This window comes from Nothobranchius furzeri, chromosome 16 (genome assembly GCF_043380555.1).
Source record: "Nothobranchius furzeri strain GRZ-AD chromosome 16, NfurGRZ-RIMD1, whole genome shotgun sequence".
NCBI lineage: Eukaryota > Metazoa > Chordata > Actinopteri > Cyprinodontiformes > Nothobranchiidae > Nothobranchius > Nothobranchius furzeri.
Genome location: NC_091756.1, coordinates 42,041,295 through 42,058,002, shown reverse-complemented (window position 1 = coordinate 42,058,002; position 16,708 = coordinate 42,041,295). Strand labels below are relative to the sequence as shown.

The 16,708-nt window shown below is 40.5% G+C and overlaps 1 protein-coding gene across 1 annotated transcript; it reads right to left on the bottom strand.

The window, feature by feature from the left end:
• Positions 1-536: 536 nt before the first annotated feature.
• Positions 537-14,452, bottom strand: LOC107387797 (G-protein coupled receptor 26). The gene is made up of 3 exons (XM_015962985.3): positions 11,768-14,452; positions 9,353-9,466; positions 537-4,615 (listed from the first exon to the last, which is right to left on the bottom strand). The coding sequence occupies exons 1-3, from the start codon at positions 12,433-12,435 to the stop codon at positions 4,387-4,389; spliced, it is 1,011 nt and encodes a 336-aa protein (XP_015818471.1). The 5' UTR covers positions 12,436-14,452; the 3' UTR covers positions 537-4,386.
• Between the last annotated feature and the right edge of the window lie 2,256 nt (positions 14,453-16,708).

Sequence of the window (16,708 nt, the reverse complement as noted above, 5' to 3'; positions counted from 1 at the left end):
CACTTCTCAAATATCACTGAGTGTGTCTCCTGAGTCCTGTTCGATATATTTTTTATCAAAACAACAAACCTATTATTACAGGAACATCAAGAAGATTATCAAGACTGTCCAAACCTTTGCATCCCACTGGAAAAGCAACTGTTTTTCATTCAGCACAATATTTTTAAATAATGGAGTCATAATGCATGTGTCTGATTATGCTTCCCATTTAAATCAACAGGAACGAACACAAGACTTGTGTATTCAAGCACTGAATTAAAGGTTATTGTTTTGTTTAGCTTTTTTCATGCAAAAGCCTTAAATTTCTAGTAAAAGCAAGAGTGTGTATTTATTCTTTTCTTTTTTGGGTGTCTGTATTTTTCATGCTCTGGTGCAGCATTTTAGTTTGGATCTTTGAGTGAACAGCCAAATGTCATCTGAGGTTATTTTAAGCGCAGATGATTATTTCATGTCCTTGTAGATGCAGTGCTAGAATAAAAGCAGAATATAACTGATGTATTTTCCATGGTCGCACGAGGGAAAAGAAGGAGGCCAAGTAGGTTCAGAGTGGGTTTATGATCAACTTTATCAACATGACAAAACAATAATAATAATAAACAAAACCCATCATGACCAAATATTCACTTCGCTGTCGCCTCCTTTAGCAGCAGTTTCAAGTCAAGGTTTAAGAAATTCATAACAAAACACTTGAGGCAATCAAGTCAGTCACCAGAAACCCAAAACGAGGTATATTTAACTCAGCTCAGTTTGACCTAAACTCAACAATTAAGACTTCATTTACATTTAAAGCAGCACGTTCTGTGAAACTCAGACAGTTATAGTGTTAGAAATTACAATTATCAAAAGCCAAAAATACAGTTCTTATTTAAATCTGTCCACGTGTTAGTTCAAATTTACATTTTCTCTTAAATAAAGATAAATAATGTGCATCAGCAAGAACTCACCATGGTTTTACACAAGCAGATGTTACAGTAGTGACACTAATAAATAAGGCAGTTATTGACTCTATCTGTACATCATCTGAATACACATTTTCTATGTTCAAATAAAGCAAAAACATATCCAAGGTAAGGCATCAGTTGTCTTGGTGTAACAAAATGTTGTATTCACCAAAAAAAGCTTTCGATTATTTTTCTAAACTGGAGTTTGACTTTTAAATGATCAACCACAATTTTGGCACTTTTCACTTTTTCTTTTGTCAATAAATTAATCCAACTTTGTCTGAATTCAAATGTATTAAGAACAATGTGTGTGTGTGTGTGTGTGTGTGTGTGTGTGTGTGTGTGTGTGTGTGTGTGTGTGTGTGTGTGTGTGTGTAAAACTTTGTTTCCAACATTTAACCTTGTTTAAAGTAAAAACTCTCTCATGCAAAGCTGCCTGAATCCTGATAAGACTAAAGGGGCACATTTAGAACAATCTTTAGGCCATAAACCCCCAAAAGCTACGAGAGGCTACAGCAGAAGAAATGGATCTTTAGAAATATTCACAGCTATTCATTGTAAGAATAAAAAGTTCACACTGTAAACCTTCTACAGCTACTTGACACCCAAAAGCTATCTGGAACACAAAAACGACAACATGAAAGATTTAGTTAAATACTTTTGTAAGAAAAGCTGCTCTGGAAAATATAACCACTCATGTTTGAGAAAATGTTGTGGACAGAATTACTGAACTACAAAAAGATTGCATGTTTGCAAAAGTGCTGGAACATGTTAACCGTGAAGGAGTAATATAACAAACATACCAGCTAATGAAGAAGTTTAATAACTGACATATGAGAAAAATGTCCTCCCGTTCCAGCTTCTTATCAACAAATTATGATTTTCTTCCAGAATAAAGTCTTAACCTTTACGTTTTTTTATTTAGGAAATGATTATTTTCTGTACTACAAATTGTTTCAGCAGGTACTATGAACATTAGCAAAGAAAGGAAGATGATAGAAATGCATTAATCCGTTTGACCTTATTTAAAATTTTGATGAAAAATAATAGCTGTTGTTGTTTTTTAATTGGATAATGTGCTCCAGGTATTTCTGCAGATGTTTCTATTTAGTGGACAAAAAAAACTTCTGCAAGGATCCAGTTACCAATGTGTAAGTCACCACCTGTAATCGGAACAATAATAGTGATCTTGCAATTGTTAAATCCCACCCCACTTCTTAAAGGAGGCATATCATGACTTTTTTCTTAAGCTATAATAGTTCTATGGTCAATACAAAACATCTTAATTAGTTATTTTCACTAAATCTCTCATGTGAAGTGATTTCTGCAGTTTTATTCTTGACAGTTTCAGTACCTTCCAGAATGAGCCATTTCAGGGCACTGTTACTTAAAGAAAACAAGCTAGAGCTGGCCACACCCACCAATCCCTGCTCAGGCTGCTATAAGCTGCAAAGCTCTGATATCGGAGAGGGGATCAGAGTAGATTTGCTGCTCCTCCAGCAGCAGCTTTGTGTGGCACGTGAGAGGTGGTTCTATTCTAATTTCCCCATTTGTGACATCACAAACAGGGACCTTTTGAAACGCCTTGTATTGGACAGATAATTTTCAAAACCAAACTTAGATGGATAGATGTTTTTTTTCCAGGTTTGAAGTGTTTATGGAGGCAGTAAAGACACACATGGCAACACAAGAGAATGCAAAAGGTAAGTTTAGCACACATTTTCCTGTTTAAGTTGTGAATTAATTGTGATCAGCCATGCCATTTGGAAACCTGAATTCAGTTTTACTGGTCACACCCTGACCTGATGACTACCAGACCTGTGAAATTAGGCACTGACTTCAACATAACCTGTCTGACAACACTGAGTAGCCTAAAAGACCTTAAAAATCAACACATCGTATCCAGTTATAAAGAAAGTCAAGAACAAATCACGTCAAATCGTTGGAAAGTTTCAAGGCCCAAACATCTATTGACCAAAGAAAGCACTGAAGCCCATCTCACATTTGCCACAAAGCATCTAGGTGATCCCCAAGACTTCAGGGAAAATATTCTGTGTACTATCGAGACAAAAGTAGAACTTCTCAGAAGCTGCTTATATCCCATTAAATCTGAAGTAAAACTAAGACACCATTTCAGATAAAGACCTGTCAAACATGGTGGTGGTAGTGTGACCTGATTTGCTGCATCGACTCAGAATGACATTATCGTTTGTCACATAAGCTGGAGTTGGTTTGAATAGATTTTTTTTCCCTCAATATATGAAACCATAGATTTTTTTTATGCATTTTGTTTTTACTCAGATCATCTTTGTTTGATATGGGAATTTGCTGATCTGAAACTTTTAATTGTGGAGAAAAGGAAATACTGAAGAAAAGTTTTTTAAGTGGAACTCACACTTTCAGCAGAAAAGGATTTTCTATTTGAACCCCTAAAACAAGAACTAATCTAAGATGCTAAAGTGGTGTTAAAATGTTAGTTTATTCAAATCTAACATCTACAAATATAAAATAAGTGAACAATCATTGGATAGGGAAGCTTCCCGGTTTAGTTTTCCGTTTTTTGCCAGTCTAGTGATTATTGATGCAGTTTTGTTTTCCTTCACAATGTGAAAAACATGTTGAACAAAATGAATTGTCATTAACTCTTTATGTACTAGAATTAAACCAAACTTTCAAGTTGTTGGGTGTGTAAGTCCTTCATACTACACTTGCTGACAGTCCATTTATCCATATACTATCAAGGACAATGACACCAGCAAAAACAGCTGATTTTATCATTATTTTCCCACTTCAAACTCGGGCTGGCCAAGTCAATAAAATGGTCTGAGACCCTCTTGAATAATTAATTTGTTTATAGGTGTAAAGCTAAAAGGGAATGTCTTCTTTTCTGAAATGTACAATAAATAGGTCAAGCACTATGCTATGGTTTTAGTTTAGCTAGTTTAAGTGCTACATTAGCAAATTTAGTATCACTTAGTCACTTGCAAACACTGTGCACAGACTCCCAGCAGTTTTAAAGATTAGACAAATAAATACTTATATATCAAAACAAGTATACTATAAAATACATAAAATTGACACTGTATACTGAATGAAATGTACCTTATTTGTACTAATGAGAGCTAACTGTCCAGAATTCCTGTGTGAACACATCTGTTTTTCCAGCTGGATGTGAAATCTGCAGTTTTTTGTCCTCACAGCAGGTTCACTGCTCTGATCTGCTGCTCTGAGCACTCTGTGTTGTTCCTCCTGTGCAGAAGTTTGCCCTTGTCTGCAGTGACTCGTTCCCCTCTTTCTTTTTTTGTCACGTCAGACCAAATTCACGCAGATCTGGACAAGAAAAAGCAATATTCATTCTCATCTTCGTAAACAATGAATCAGGTTCATATTTCCCCTCGCAGCAGCCGGGTCAACCATGAGGCTGTGTTTCATCAGTGCCTCTCCGTCACTCTGCTGTTGGTATGCTGTTGCCCTGGTTCTCCAGCCTGCCTCCTGATTCGTTTGAGGAGCTGCGTTTCAGCAGCCTGTTGACGATGTCCATACATGTCTTTTTGTACTGGTGTCGTAGCAGGGAGTACACGAAGGGGTCGCAGGCGGCTTTGCTGTAAGCTAAGCACTTGGAGACAATCCCCCAGTGAGGGTTGATAGGCACTGCTGGAAATAACTCCACGATCCTGCAGGCGAGCATACAGAGAGGATGATGAGAGCCAGTGGAGGAGGGACAGTTCAACATGCATGCCCAGAGCTTAATAGTAGAAAAACACTTAGCACTAAATTTTGAAATAATGCAAATGTGGTGCAACTCTGACATGAGCCGAAATGAAAAAGAACTAGAGAATGTTACTGATCTTTACATTTTTATATTTAATCTGTTAAAGACATTTCTGACAACTGCCAAGTTGAATTTTCCTTCTCCAGTTTATAGTCTCACCTACAGTAAATGCAAACACACTGTTGATGGCTATAAATCGCCTCTTAAACAGCAGAGGGCTCATATGGCTATGTCTGGGAGAAGGGTAGATGAAAGCAATAAATGTGAACAGACACCATAACGAAGTAGACAGCTAAGCGCTGCAGCTTAGGACCATGCAGGAGGAGCTCTAATTTCACCCTGTGATATGCTAGACTCAGATTTTGTGGGAAAACTTGCTGCTTGTCATGTTTCAGTTGATCTCTGTTACTATATGCTTCCTCTGGCCACACCCATCCATGTTCCTCCTTTAAGCCTAGTTTATAGTTCTCCATCTGCGTGGGTGGAACTGATTACTGATTCCTACCTGCGTCTGAGATATTTAAACTCACGATTCCCATTTTCCAGTGTCTGATTGTCTTTTTTTCAAGCCTGTTCTTAGTGGTCCATGTCCATGCTTCTGTTGAGTAACAAACTTGTTTGTCTTGCTGACCACTAATCTAGCCTGCTCCTCTTTTTATACATTAGGTTTGTCTTGTGTTCTGAACCTTGCCCAATCTTTTTGACTTTATCTCTGCACACGGGACTATGGATCTGTTTGCCACGGTTTATATCTGCTCTGTTTCTGACCTGGATACAATCTATGACTACTGAGTTTGGATCACAGATCCTCCATTTCACCTCTATCCTGACCACTATCCCAATGTGTTCCCTGGCCAACTGAGAAACGTAGTCCCTCCAGCGTGTCCTGGGTCTTCTCTTGGGCCACCCAGTTGGACGTGACCAGAAAACCTCACCAGGGAAGCGTCCAAGTGCATCCTGTCATCATGTGGGCGACACTGGCACAGGAGTTAAGTGCTCGCCCTGTAATCGGTAGGTTGCAGGTTTGAGCCCCGCTCAGTCTGTCGCTGTCATTGTGTCCTTGGGCAAGACACTTAACCCATGTTGCCTGCCAGTGGTGGTTGGAGGGACCGGTGGTGCCAGTGCTCGGCAGCCTTGCCTCTGTCAGTGCACCCCAGGGCAGCTGTGGCTACATCATAGCTTATCCCCACCAGTGTGTGAATGTGTGATTGACTGATTGTGTTGTAAAGCGCCTCCAGAAGGTGCTATATCAAATACAGGCCATTTACTATTTACCATCCTGACCAAATGCCCAAGCCACTTCAACTGGCTCCTCTCAACGGGGATGTTATGGGCACCAGCCTGGCCATTTGGATGCAGGAGCCAGGATCACCCAGCACTGGTGATCAGCTCGATCACCCCTCATTCTGGTGATCACCACTCCAGGCTGCTGAGGATCACAGCTGACCTGAATCCCTCTGATGACCCACACCTGGGATAGGCTGTGCCTTCAGCAGTCCGGGAGGCAGCAGTGCAGGGGTTCTGCTGTCCTCCTGGCCTCAGATTTTGTTTTGAACCCCTTCGAATGGATACGTTTTAACTTCTAAAGTTTTAACTCTGAGCTGATGAGTTTTAAAGGGTAAAACTGAGTGATCCATAGGGCTCTTTGGTTGATGTCAACGTGGTTGACTCCATTTTAAGGTTAACTCTGTTTTGGTTTGAAGACTTTTATCTACTTTGTTGTGTTTTAAAACACCTTCAGCTTCGGTAAAACTTTTAACAAAGTTTTAACCAGGTGTTTTAATTGTTCACAAGTTGTCTTTTAATCGTTAAACTTTTTGAGAATTTTTTGTCTTGCATTATTTTTATAATGCTCTCCATCTGTTTGCTCGCTTGTTTTAAAACCTTTTATGGCAATTAAACCCATTTCAATCCACTGTCATATTTTTATGTTACCCCTTCCTTCACATTTCAACAACACATTGTAACAGGGGATGAGCAGCGGGTCTACTCTGAGCCCCTCCCGGATGAGCGAGCTTCTCACCCTATCTCTAGCTGAAGATCATGACCATAGGTGAGAGTTGGAACCTAGATCGCCTGGTAAATCAAGCCGGCTCAGCTCTCTCTCCACCACGACAGACCGGTGCAATGCCCACAGTACCGCAGACTCAACAACAATCCTATAGATCTCACACTCCACCCTTCCCTCACTCATGAACAAGACTCCGAGAAACTAAAACTCCTCCACTTGAGGCAGGACCTTGTCCCTGACCTGGAGAATGCATTCTACCCTTTTCCGATTCAAGACCATGGTCTCAGATTTAGAGGAGCTGATTCTCATCCCAGCTGCTTCACACTCGACTGCAAACCGCTCCAGCGAAAGCTGGAGATCACGTTCTGATGAAGCCAACAGGACCACATCATCTGCAAAAAGCAGAGACCTGATCCTCAGGCCACCAAAACAGATCCCCTCCACACCTTGGCTGCGCCTAGAAATCCTGTCCATAAAGGTTATGAACAGAATCGGTGACAAAGGACAGCCTTGGCGGAGTTCATCTGTCACCGGAAATGAGCTCGACTTACTGTTGGCAATGCGGACCAAGCTCTGACACCGGTCATACAGGGACCTAACTGCCCATATCAGAGGGCCTGGTACCTCATACTCCCGGAGTACCCCTACAGGGCCCCCTGAGGGACGCGGTCAAACACCTTCTCCAAATCCACAAAACACATATAGACTGGTTGGGGAAACTCCCACACACCCTCCAGGATCCCCCTAAAGGGTACAGAGCTGGTCCAGTGTTTCACAGTCAGGATGAAAACAACAATGTTCCTCCCGAATCCACGGTTTGACAATCCGATAGACCCTCCTCTCCAGAAATAAATGTTTTTTCCTCATAAGGGGTCTAAGGGCTGCACTTTGTCTGATCCCTCACCTAGGACCTGTTTGCCTTGGGTGACCCTACCAGAGGCATAACACCTAAAACAACTTAGCTCCCAGGATCATTGGGACACTTAACCCTCTCAGGCTCAAAATAAGTGTTGATAAAAGGACAAACAACTAAGTCCTTCAGGGGTACTTCTGAGTTAAAAAAATGCTCACAAATACGTATGTGGAGTAACCAGGTAGGTAGGTTTTAACTGTTGCAAATCTGCAATGCCTGCCTCCAGAGGATTAAACTCCTCCACCACTGTAAGGTGGCAATATAGATAGGATAGGAGACATTATGAAATTTTACTTTTTGTTTTTTAATACCTTCCACTGTATGGCTCCCTCCAACATCTCTTAGCTGCCACCCATATTCCAACCAGAACTTTACGTTCTAGGGGTACAAGAAATACCTTCTGGGTACTTCCTGTTTACCGGCTTTGGTTCTTTAAATAACTCTGGAGCTTTTTGCCGGTCGGTGTTAGCTCATCGGAGACAAGGTAACCTCACAAACTTGCTGATTGTAAACAGTAGCTACTTCCTTTTTTTATATTTTACTTTATTCTTTCGAAAGATGAAAAACTGACACACACACACACACACACACACACACACACACACACACACACACACCCCAGCTGGCTGAGAATGATATCTGTTGCAATGTAACCTTCCTTCCAACATGATGGAGATTTTAGGCTGTTTTGTTATTGTTTCACTGTAGAATTCTCACATATTGTACCTTTGAAATGGCTTGGAAGAAACACGTTTTTACTCCAATTAGAAAAGTTCTGAAACACAAATTAAGTCAACATGTTTATGTAAATTAAGTCAATATTGTATAATGAATGACTTAGTTTCATGCCTGCATCTGCTTCTCATAGCTGATGTCTGTAAATACAGGAAATATATTATTTTGGAATTTTATACTCTCACTTTTTATGTGGTGTCATAAAAAGGTGTGTAAAAATGACGGATCCTGTGTTACTGCACTTTGTATGATTACTGTGTCCACAGTGAAGCTTGGTCAGCACATTAACACGAGCCTTGTGGGCCACGAGGCTTCACTGACGTTTACTCCAGTCATTCCAGTTACAGAGCGAGCAAGAGGTTATATTAGCTGTCACACTACACAGAACTGGCACACAAAATGACCCTGACGTATTTCAGTGAGCAACATCATGTTTAACTTTAAATAATAAAACATCACTCGAAAAGGAGAGCCTGAGTTCCTTTTACCACTATGTGTATTTTTCACTGCAACACTATCTTTGGAATCTGAATTGGAATGTGATGAAAATGACTGAGTCTTTTCCTAAGAGGTCAATCTCATGGGCAAACAAAAATGAATTTGGAAATATAATTATTTAATTATTGTTCCAATTAATTAATTTCTTTTCTTTTGCTGAACTCGACATTTTGTTAATAATCTCATTTCTTTATCTTAACGTTAAACTTGACCATCATTCGTGTGCATCACCTTAGAATCCTTACAGGCAGTGATCGATGCAAGTGGATTCTGACAAACAGGAATGCACCCAACGAACTTGAGAAGAAAAAGAGCTAATGCAGCAGCAGAACTAAGGTGTATTACTTATCACAAGCTCAGCCAATCTCATCTTCAGAATTTGGCTGTGAGAAGAGGAAGGGGGTGGAGGTGGGTCAGCTCCTGCAGGGAGGTAACCGATGGGTCATGTGTGCCAGCCATGGATCCCCTCTCTAAACACCCACCTTGTGATCACATAAGGAGCAAAGCAGAGCATGAAGGTGCCAATGAAGGTGCTGATCTTCCTCGTTGCTCTCTGCCGTCGCCTCTTCTGCTCCTCGAGGCAACGCTGCCGAACACTGACAGCAAGGAAAGTTCAGTGATTGGAGGAGAACAATAATAAACTGTGAGAACTTTTGATCGATGTGACAGACCTGAAGAGGTTAGGCTGGTTCAAAATATTCTCAGTCTAAGAAAATGCTCAGACGTTGGTTATTGTTTGTGAACTCTAAATGCACCATCACCAAAATGTCACGATGTCACAATGCTTTAAGTAAAATGTTTGAAAATGTAACGAATTTGACAGGTAGGATTAAAAATGCCAGCATACACCTCATGGAGAGGCGTTTTAAGCTATGTAACTGAACTCACACAAACATGCATGTGCACATGCACACACACAGGCATGCAGGGTTCTTGCTACTAGAGCAGCAATGCAATGAGTCTCTGTGACATTTAAATTGAGTTAGGTTTGTGCATGCTGTCTGAATACAGAGAACATAATTCAAATGTCAGAGGAAACCAAAGCATCATTAACTATAGGGCACCAATTGTAAAATGATACGTTAAGACATTAGCAGCCTGCTCACTGTAACAATAGAATAGGGTTTGAGCACATCCATCCATTTTCTGAACCTGCCTGTCCACTAGGGTCACGGGGGGGGGGGGGGGGGGGGCTGGCGCCTATCTCCAGTGGTCAACGGGCAATCAGGCGGTGTACACCCTGGACAGAGTCCATCGCAGGGCAACACAGAGACACACAGGACAAACAACCATGCACACACTCACACACTCACACCTAAGGACAATTTAGACCGACCAATTAACCTAACAGTCATGATTTTGGACTGTGGGAGGAAGCCGGAGTACCCAGAGAGAACCCACGCATGCACAGGGAGAACATGCAAACTCCATGCAGAAAGATCCCAGGCCGGGAATCGAACCCAGGACCTTCTAGCTGTAGGAGTAACAGCGCTAACCGCTACGCACTGTGCAGCCCAGGTTTAAACTATTTCATCAAATTTGTTTATGCAACAACATATTTAATCATAAAGAAAAATGTTATGCTTAGAAATATAAAAAATCATCTTGATTTAAAAATCAACACAAGTAGTTCTAAATATGATGGTTTAAGAATTTTGTTTGTCTAACATGCAAATTTGCTGCTGTAAAACAAAAGTGGTCGACAAAATAGAAGTGTGGAGAAGAGATGCAATATCTAAAATCCAATATGTTGTTTTTAGGATAAGATTATGAATCCACTCAACTGTAGATCAGTTATCTGTTCCTGTGGGCTCTCCCTGAACATTACTCTCATGGCTAACCGGACTCAGCACAACCGTTGCATTAAAGACTTTCAAGAATTAGATAAGGAGTCTTTTCACCCCACTTTTATTTTGATAGGATATACAATAGGACGGATTAGCATGTTTGCCAAATAATTAGAATTGATAAAAAAAAAGTTATGTTTAACTTCATTTAAATTTCAATCAAATTAAATCAAATCAAACTTTTGATTAAAAAACGAGTTCGAGTATTCAAATTTAACTTTGCATATTTAGATTTGATAACTTTGTATTTTCAGATTTAATTTAAATTTATTTGAATAATGGGTTTAATATATTCATAATTTTTTATGTAAAGGTTTGATTTCACCCCACCTAGTGGACACTTATGTTGTGTGATGTCTGAAGTCTGTTGCATATATGTTTGAGGTGGTTTTTTTTGTTGTTTTTTGCAGCACAAAGCTGCCCTCCCTGTGGAGGGTAGCTCTGAAGTGCCTTTTTTCCCTCCACCTGAACCAATCCTCATGTAAACCCCTATTGTTTCTATTAAGGTAGCGCGACTCATGGTTGCGAATGACCACAGTCACCATTTCTTGTCATGTGTCTTGCCCATGTATGTCTGATCTCTGAATTGTGCGTACTGAAACTCGAATTTCCCTCTGGGGTTAATAAAGTATCTTTGATTGATTGATTCATATCAAGGGTTGACTTAAAATGTATACATAATAAATAATGTTACTATATTTATATATTTCTAAATTGATTTACGTTTACATTTTTAAATTTTATTTAAAATTAAGATAAATATATGTTTTACATTTAGATTTGGTTCTAAATGTTTATTTTTATTTTCTAAAATGTAGCTAAACGTATATGATATTTGTAATAGAGTGCTTTTCAATCGGTGCTCCATACATTAACTGACCAGAGGGAAAACTGAGTTATCCCAATGAAACTGAACATTTTGTTCTTTTACCTCGTAATTCCTTTCAAACGAATAAGCAACCGTCAGGTGAACCTGGATGCTCTGGTCACAAATGCTCAGAGCAAACTGCAGAGTAAAGGATTATAAAGAAGAAACCCTATTGAGCTCACCTGGGGTGTATATCCACAAGCAGCACCAAAGTTTGCATGGTAATAACGTCGATCCTCTTGCAGTGGAACCGCGCCACTTTAAGGACTTTGAGGTATGTGAAACATAACACTATAAAAGACAGGAGAAAGGTGAAGGAGTGGAAAAACACGGTGAAGATGACAAACTGTGTCCGACTGCTCGCCCTCGGGTTGGACAGGGTGCAGGACGCGTAAAGCCGGTGGTAACCCACCCAGGACAGGCAGGTGGCCACCGTGGAGAAGGACATGGAGTGCGCCCACGTGTACCCGAGAACAAACGCTGCGTCCTTGTGGCGCATTTTGGAGTGGTACCTCAGGGGAAACACCACTGCGATCCACCGGTCGATGCTCAGGGCTGCCATGCTCAGCATAGAGTTGGTGGACAGAAATGTCTCCAGGAAGCCCACGATCTGACAAAACCCGTCTCCCCCCGGCTGAGCCTTGCTGACAAGCCCCACCAAAGTGAGCGGCATGTTGGACACGGTCAGCAACAAGTTGCAGAAGGTGAGGTTGAGGTTGAACAGACACGGGACCTGCTTGCGGATCTCTGGGTTGTACACAAAGCAGATCAGCACTAGGACGTTGGACAGCAACGACACAACGATGATCACTACCATCAACACGGAGAGGATCACCTCCGCAGTGTCCATCCTGTGTCCCCCAAAACTCTCTTTTACCCACTTTCTGAGCGCATGTCCAGTGTTGTTTGGTTCCCGACTCCGCGCATCCCCAGATCTCTCCCCCGGAGATGCCCCCTGTCTCGCCACTACATTGTGTGCCTCTGTGGCTCCACGATGATCCGGAGCAGGATTCCAGACGTTGAAAGGTCCCCGCTTGCCTCTAAACCATAGAAAATGAGCTCTCACACCAAAGCTACCGTGTTCCTCTACTGCGTATTTACAGTGGGGGGTGTTCCTCGTCTTGTGATGCCCTTTTCTCGAGGCTTCACCCCTTGCGCGCGCACAGCTGAGCGCATGAGATGCTTGATTTGTCCTCCGGGTGACAGCAGACCAAACACTGAAAGGAAGCCCCAGTTATAGCCTCATGTGTAACCTATCTTACTTATAAAAGAAAAAGGAAAGCAGACCATTGAAGATTAATGACCAAATTAAAGCAGCAGATCATCTTCTGTGTTAAACTGCATACAAGGATTGGATTTGAAGTTTAACATATGAAAAATAAGACATTCAGTCAGTAAAGCAGCTTTATTTTCCCACTTCCCTAGTTAAAAAATCATCACAGAAGATTCATGTTACTAACACCAATTAATCAAATACAATTTTGAAATAACAGGGGCAGCCTGATTCAGGTCTCATTCCTTTCTTTTCTCATTAAATCTGCCTCATCCGGCTGAAGCTGGGAGCAACATCCTTTTCTCAGAAGCTGGAAAACGCCCCCACATGCTGCTGCCCCTCAGGACTCCAGTGTGGTGGATTTTTCCTTTCCTCCAAAGACTCATCAGAGCATGCTGCGGCACGTGAGCCACTGGAGAATGGTGAGGTGATGGTGGCAGAAAGGACAGCGGTTTTATTGGTGTTGCACACAACATGCATAGCCTTAATCTGCGAGAATGTTCAGTTCACTGGATCTTTTCTGCTAAAAGATGATCAGAAATGTGACATTTGCTTTCACAATCAGGGCATTGTTTGCTGCATTTTTATTTATCTATTTATTTTTAATTAATTGTACCTAAAAGAAGGCATCTGCAGGCAAGGAGCACACCAGCATGCCAGCTACTTGAACTAAATTCCATTTTGTTTCAGACTGCGGCTTTCAGCCAAGGATGTATTTCCAGGATCATATGTTAAACACGTGATAGGGCTACCTGCCGAAAGCCTGCTCCGGAGCTGATGCCCTCTCCTGTCAGTTCTCAGGCCTTATAAGCACCAATCCACCAGTTGATCTCAGGCACCTTTTTGTAGGCATATCTTTAATTAACCTCTTCATGATTAAATGCCAGCTCTACAAACAATGATAATACTCCTTATAGCTTGGAGGACACTGAATGATGGACGATGCTTGGTGGGAAGATAGAGCTTGTGATGGATTGGTGCTGTGGTTTTTAAGAAAATGATTTTTTTGGCTGAAGAACAAAAGCCACAGGGACACACTCTTCGCCTAATTTTTCATATTAAACAGACATGCAAGGGAAACAATGCTTCATAAATATATAATTGTTTTTCCTCATACAAAACATTGTCTTTCATCTCATCTGAAAAATACGTGTGAGGGAACGATGTCTCTGTAGTATAAATAGAGTCTGGTTATAGGCGGGATAAAAGAAATCAAGTAGCCTTGAATGAATACGGTGATAGCGTATGTAACTGATAAAGCTAGAGGAAAATGTTATATCTTAAAGATGATGTAGGATTTTGTTACTCAAAGGGACTATATAATGCAAGTTCCACTTTTGGAGCTTTTGGCCTGATCTGGGATCAGACTATAACTGTACACAGATCTAATGTCCGTCAGCCCTTCACCGTGGCAGGAGGAGGAAGAAGTTACTTTCCAGCTTCCTGTTCACTGATTACCAATCACTGAGGTCACCGTTATCAAGAGTGTGTAAGAAGATGAAATTTCTGAATCTGAATATTTCTCAGCAGATATTTGGTGAACTGTATTTTTTTTCATTATTGCTAAAGAACAATATTTATCTTTTCATTAATGTTTCTACTTACATTCACAAAAAAATATCTTCATTAGAACGTCAAATAAGATATTTTCCCAGCATTTGCCATACACAATAAGTAGATAAGTTCAAATGCCGATATAGAGCTCAATGGAAAGATGCTGTGGCTCCTTAGGGGTACAGGAAGTAACTTCTAGGTTGCTTCTTTTACTGACTATTATTTCCACAACACTACTCTTAGCCAGCTGGTATCAAATTACAATTGTCTACACTGCATTGTGTGCCAGTGCTGACTTGGCAACCCTGCAGGCTCAAATATGATTGGCTCTGGAACCAGGAAGTATGAAGGCAGGACTGATAGTAAACAACTCTTTGACCATTTATAGAAGAGAAAAACTGACAACCCCTCCAGCCCGCTGCTGAATAGGAAATCTGTTGCAATGTATCTCCTTTATGGCTGAGACATTAGACTGTAAAATTCGTATTACCTTTAAATAAACAACACATATCACCTAAAATATGTTTTATGGGTGAAAGTTTTATGTTTACTATAGCTGAGAGGAGACACATCGTCTGCAGATCTTTGAGGGTAATTTCTCCTGTCAGTAAACTTAACAAGTGCAGGACTTGACAGTGAGAGATGGTAGAATAACAGTGAGCCTGCAGCTCTCCTCTTTATTCTGTGGCAGTGCGGATTTGAATTTGCTGCCACTTTAGATTCCACACTCGACTTCCTTCTGATTGGCAGGCTTGGCTAAAATTTAAAGGGAGATACATTTTGTTTTTCCATCCTCCTGAAAATAGATACAACAAATTAATAAGCAATAAATCAAAAATTTATTGTCATCGAAATTTCTGACCGTTATCGAGATAATGCTCAAATGTCCATAAATTAGGTAATAAAAAAAAACAGATGTGTGTAGGTTGGCAACATTCATGTTAGCTGTACCACTTTAAGTCACGTAAAAATGTGACTGAAAGTAATACACGTGACAGCCCCATCTAGTGGACAACTTTATGTACATACCTGTAGTTATTGTCCATTTATCGTTATCGAGGTGAAGTCCTCAATATATCGTGATGTTGATTTTAGGCCATATCGACCAGCCCTAATACAATACTCATAGCCCAAAAGTTAGTGATGCAAAAGTTGTTTAAGAAAACACAAAAATAGAAATGTTTGCATCAAGCTATGAGAAATTATACAGTGGTGAAAAGGTCTGGGGACAGGAGGGACACTCAGATAAGAAGCTTTATACAAACGTCATCCAGCAAGTACAGAAAGATGGGAAGTTGTTGACACTGCTAAGAAATTGCTGAAAGGCCATTTTACCCCTAACATCACACAAATACAGTCCTACAGCTTGTGTAGACCAAATAATGAACATCTGTGTCACACATCCCACCTGCTCTCAGCAGACAAGTCTATAAATAGTGGACAATTGAAACAACAGATGAGGACAGCTTCTGTCTTGGTGAGGCTGATAGAATATATTTGAAGATGAAAGGCTAAAAATGCCTTCTGCAGATGTCTGATTATATCAACCCCACATCTGCTTGTTTGAACAGCGTCTGGTTGCTTTACAACAGCATCACGCTTTGAAGATCAGACTTATTATCTCTGATATAATGGTGCTTCCTTGTCTCTGACACAAATATGTTAACACACACACACACACACAGTGCTGTGTTTACCACTGCTACTACCGCTCTGAGTTCATGAATGAGCTTGATTTAGTTCCTTTTTATTCTAATTTTACTACACAGTATGGAGTTTGGGGTTTATATCCATCTGATTTAATGCTACATTTTACATTCTGAGTCAGACTCGAGTCTCTGTGACTTTATAAAGGACTCGTGACTGCATCTGCACTTGAATCTGTTGACTTGATATCCTTATTTTTTACTCCAACATCAGCACTCCTTTGTTCTACATTCTTGTTGTGTAGGTTTGCTGTTTGTTTTGCTAAACAAATATGTCTTTTAAAATGATTTTATACTTCCCAGAAAGGAACTGATTTTACTTAGGAACTAAGAGACAAGTATGTTCAAATGATCATACATATTGCTCGAAACTAAAAGACAGCACTGTGAGCAAGTTTTTGCCGGCTCACAGACTTCTGTTTTTGCTTTTTTGTGTCAGATCAGCAAACATAAAAGACTGAATACAAAATGGTGAGTTTGTTGATTAAAGTGGAAACAACAACAATCACTTATTTGTGATTAGTGAGTGACTCTGTGAAGGAATTTTTTTTGCAGATTTTCATTTTAATTTAGCCAAACTGGAGGTCAAA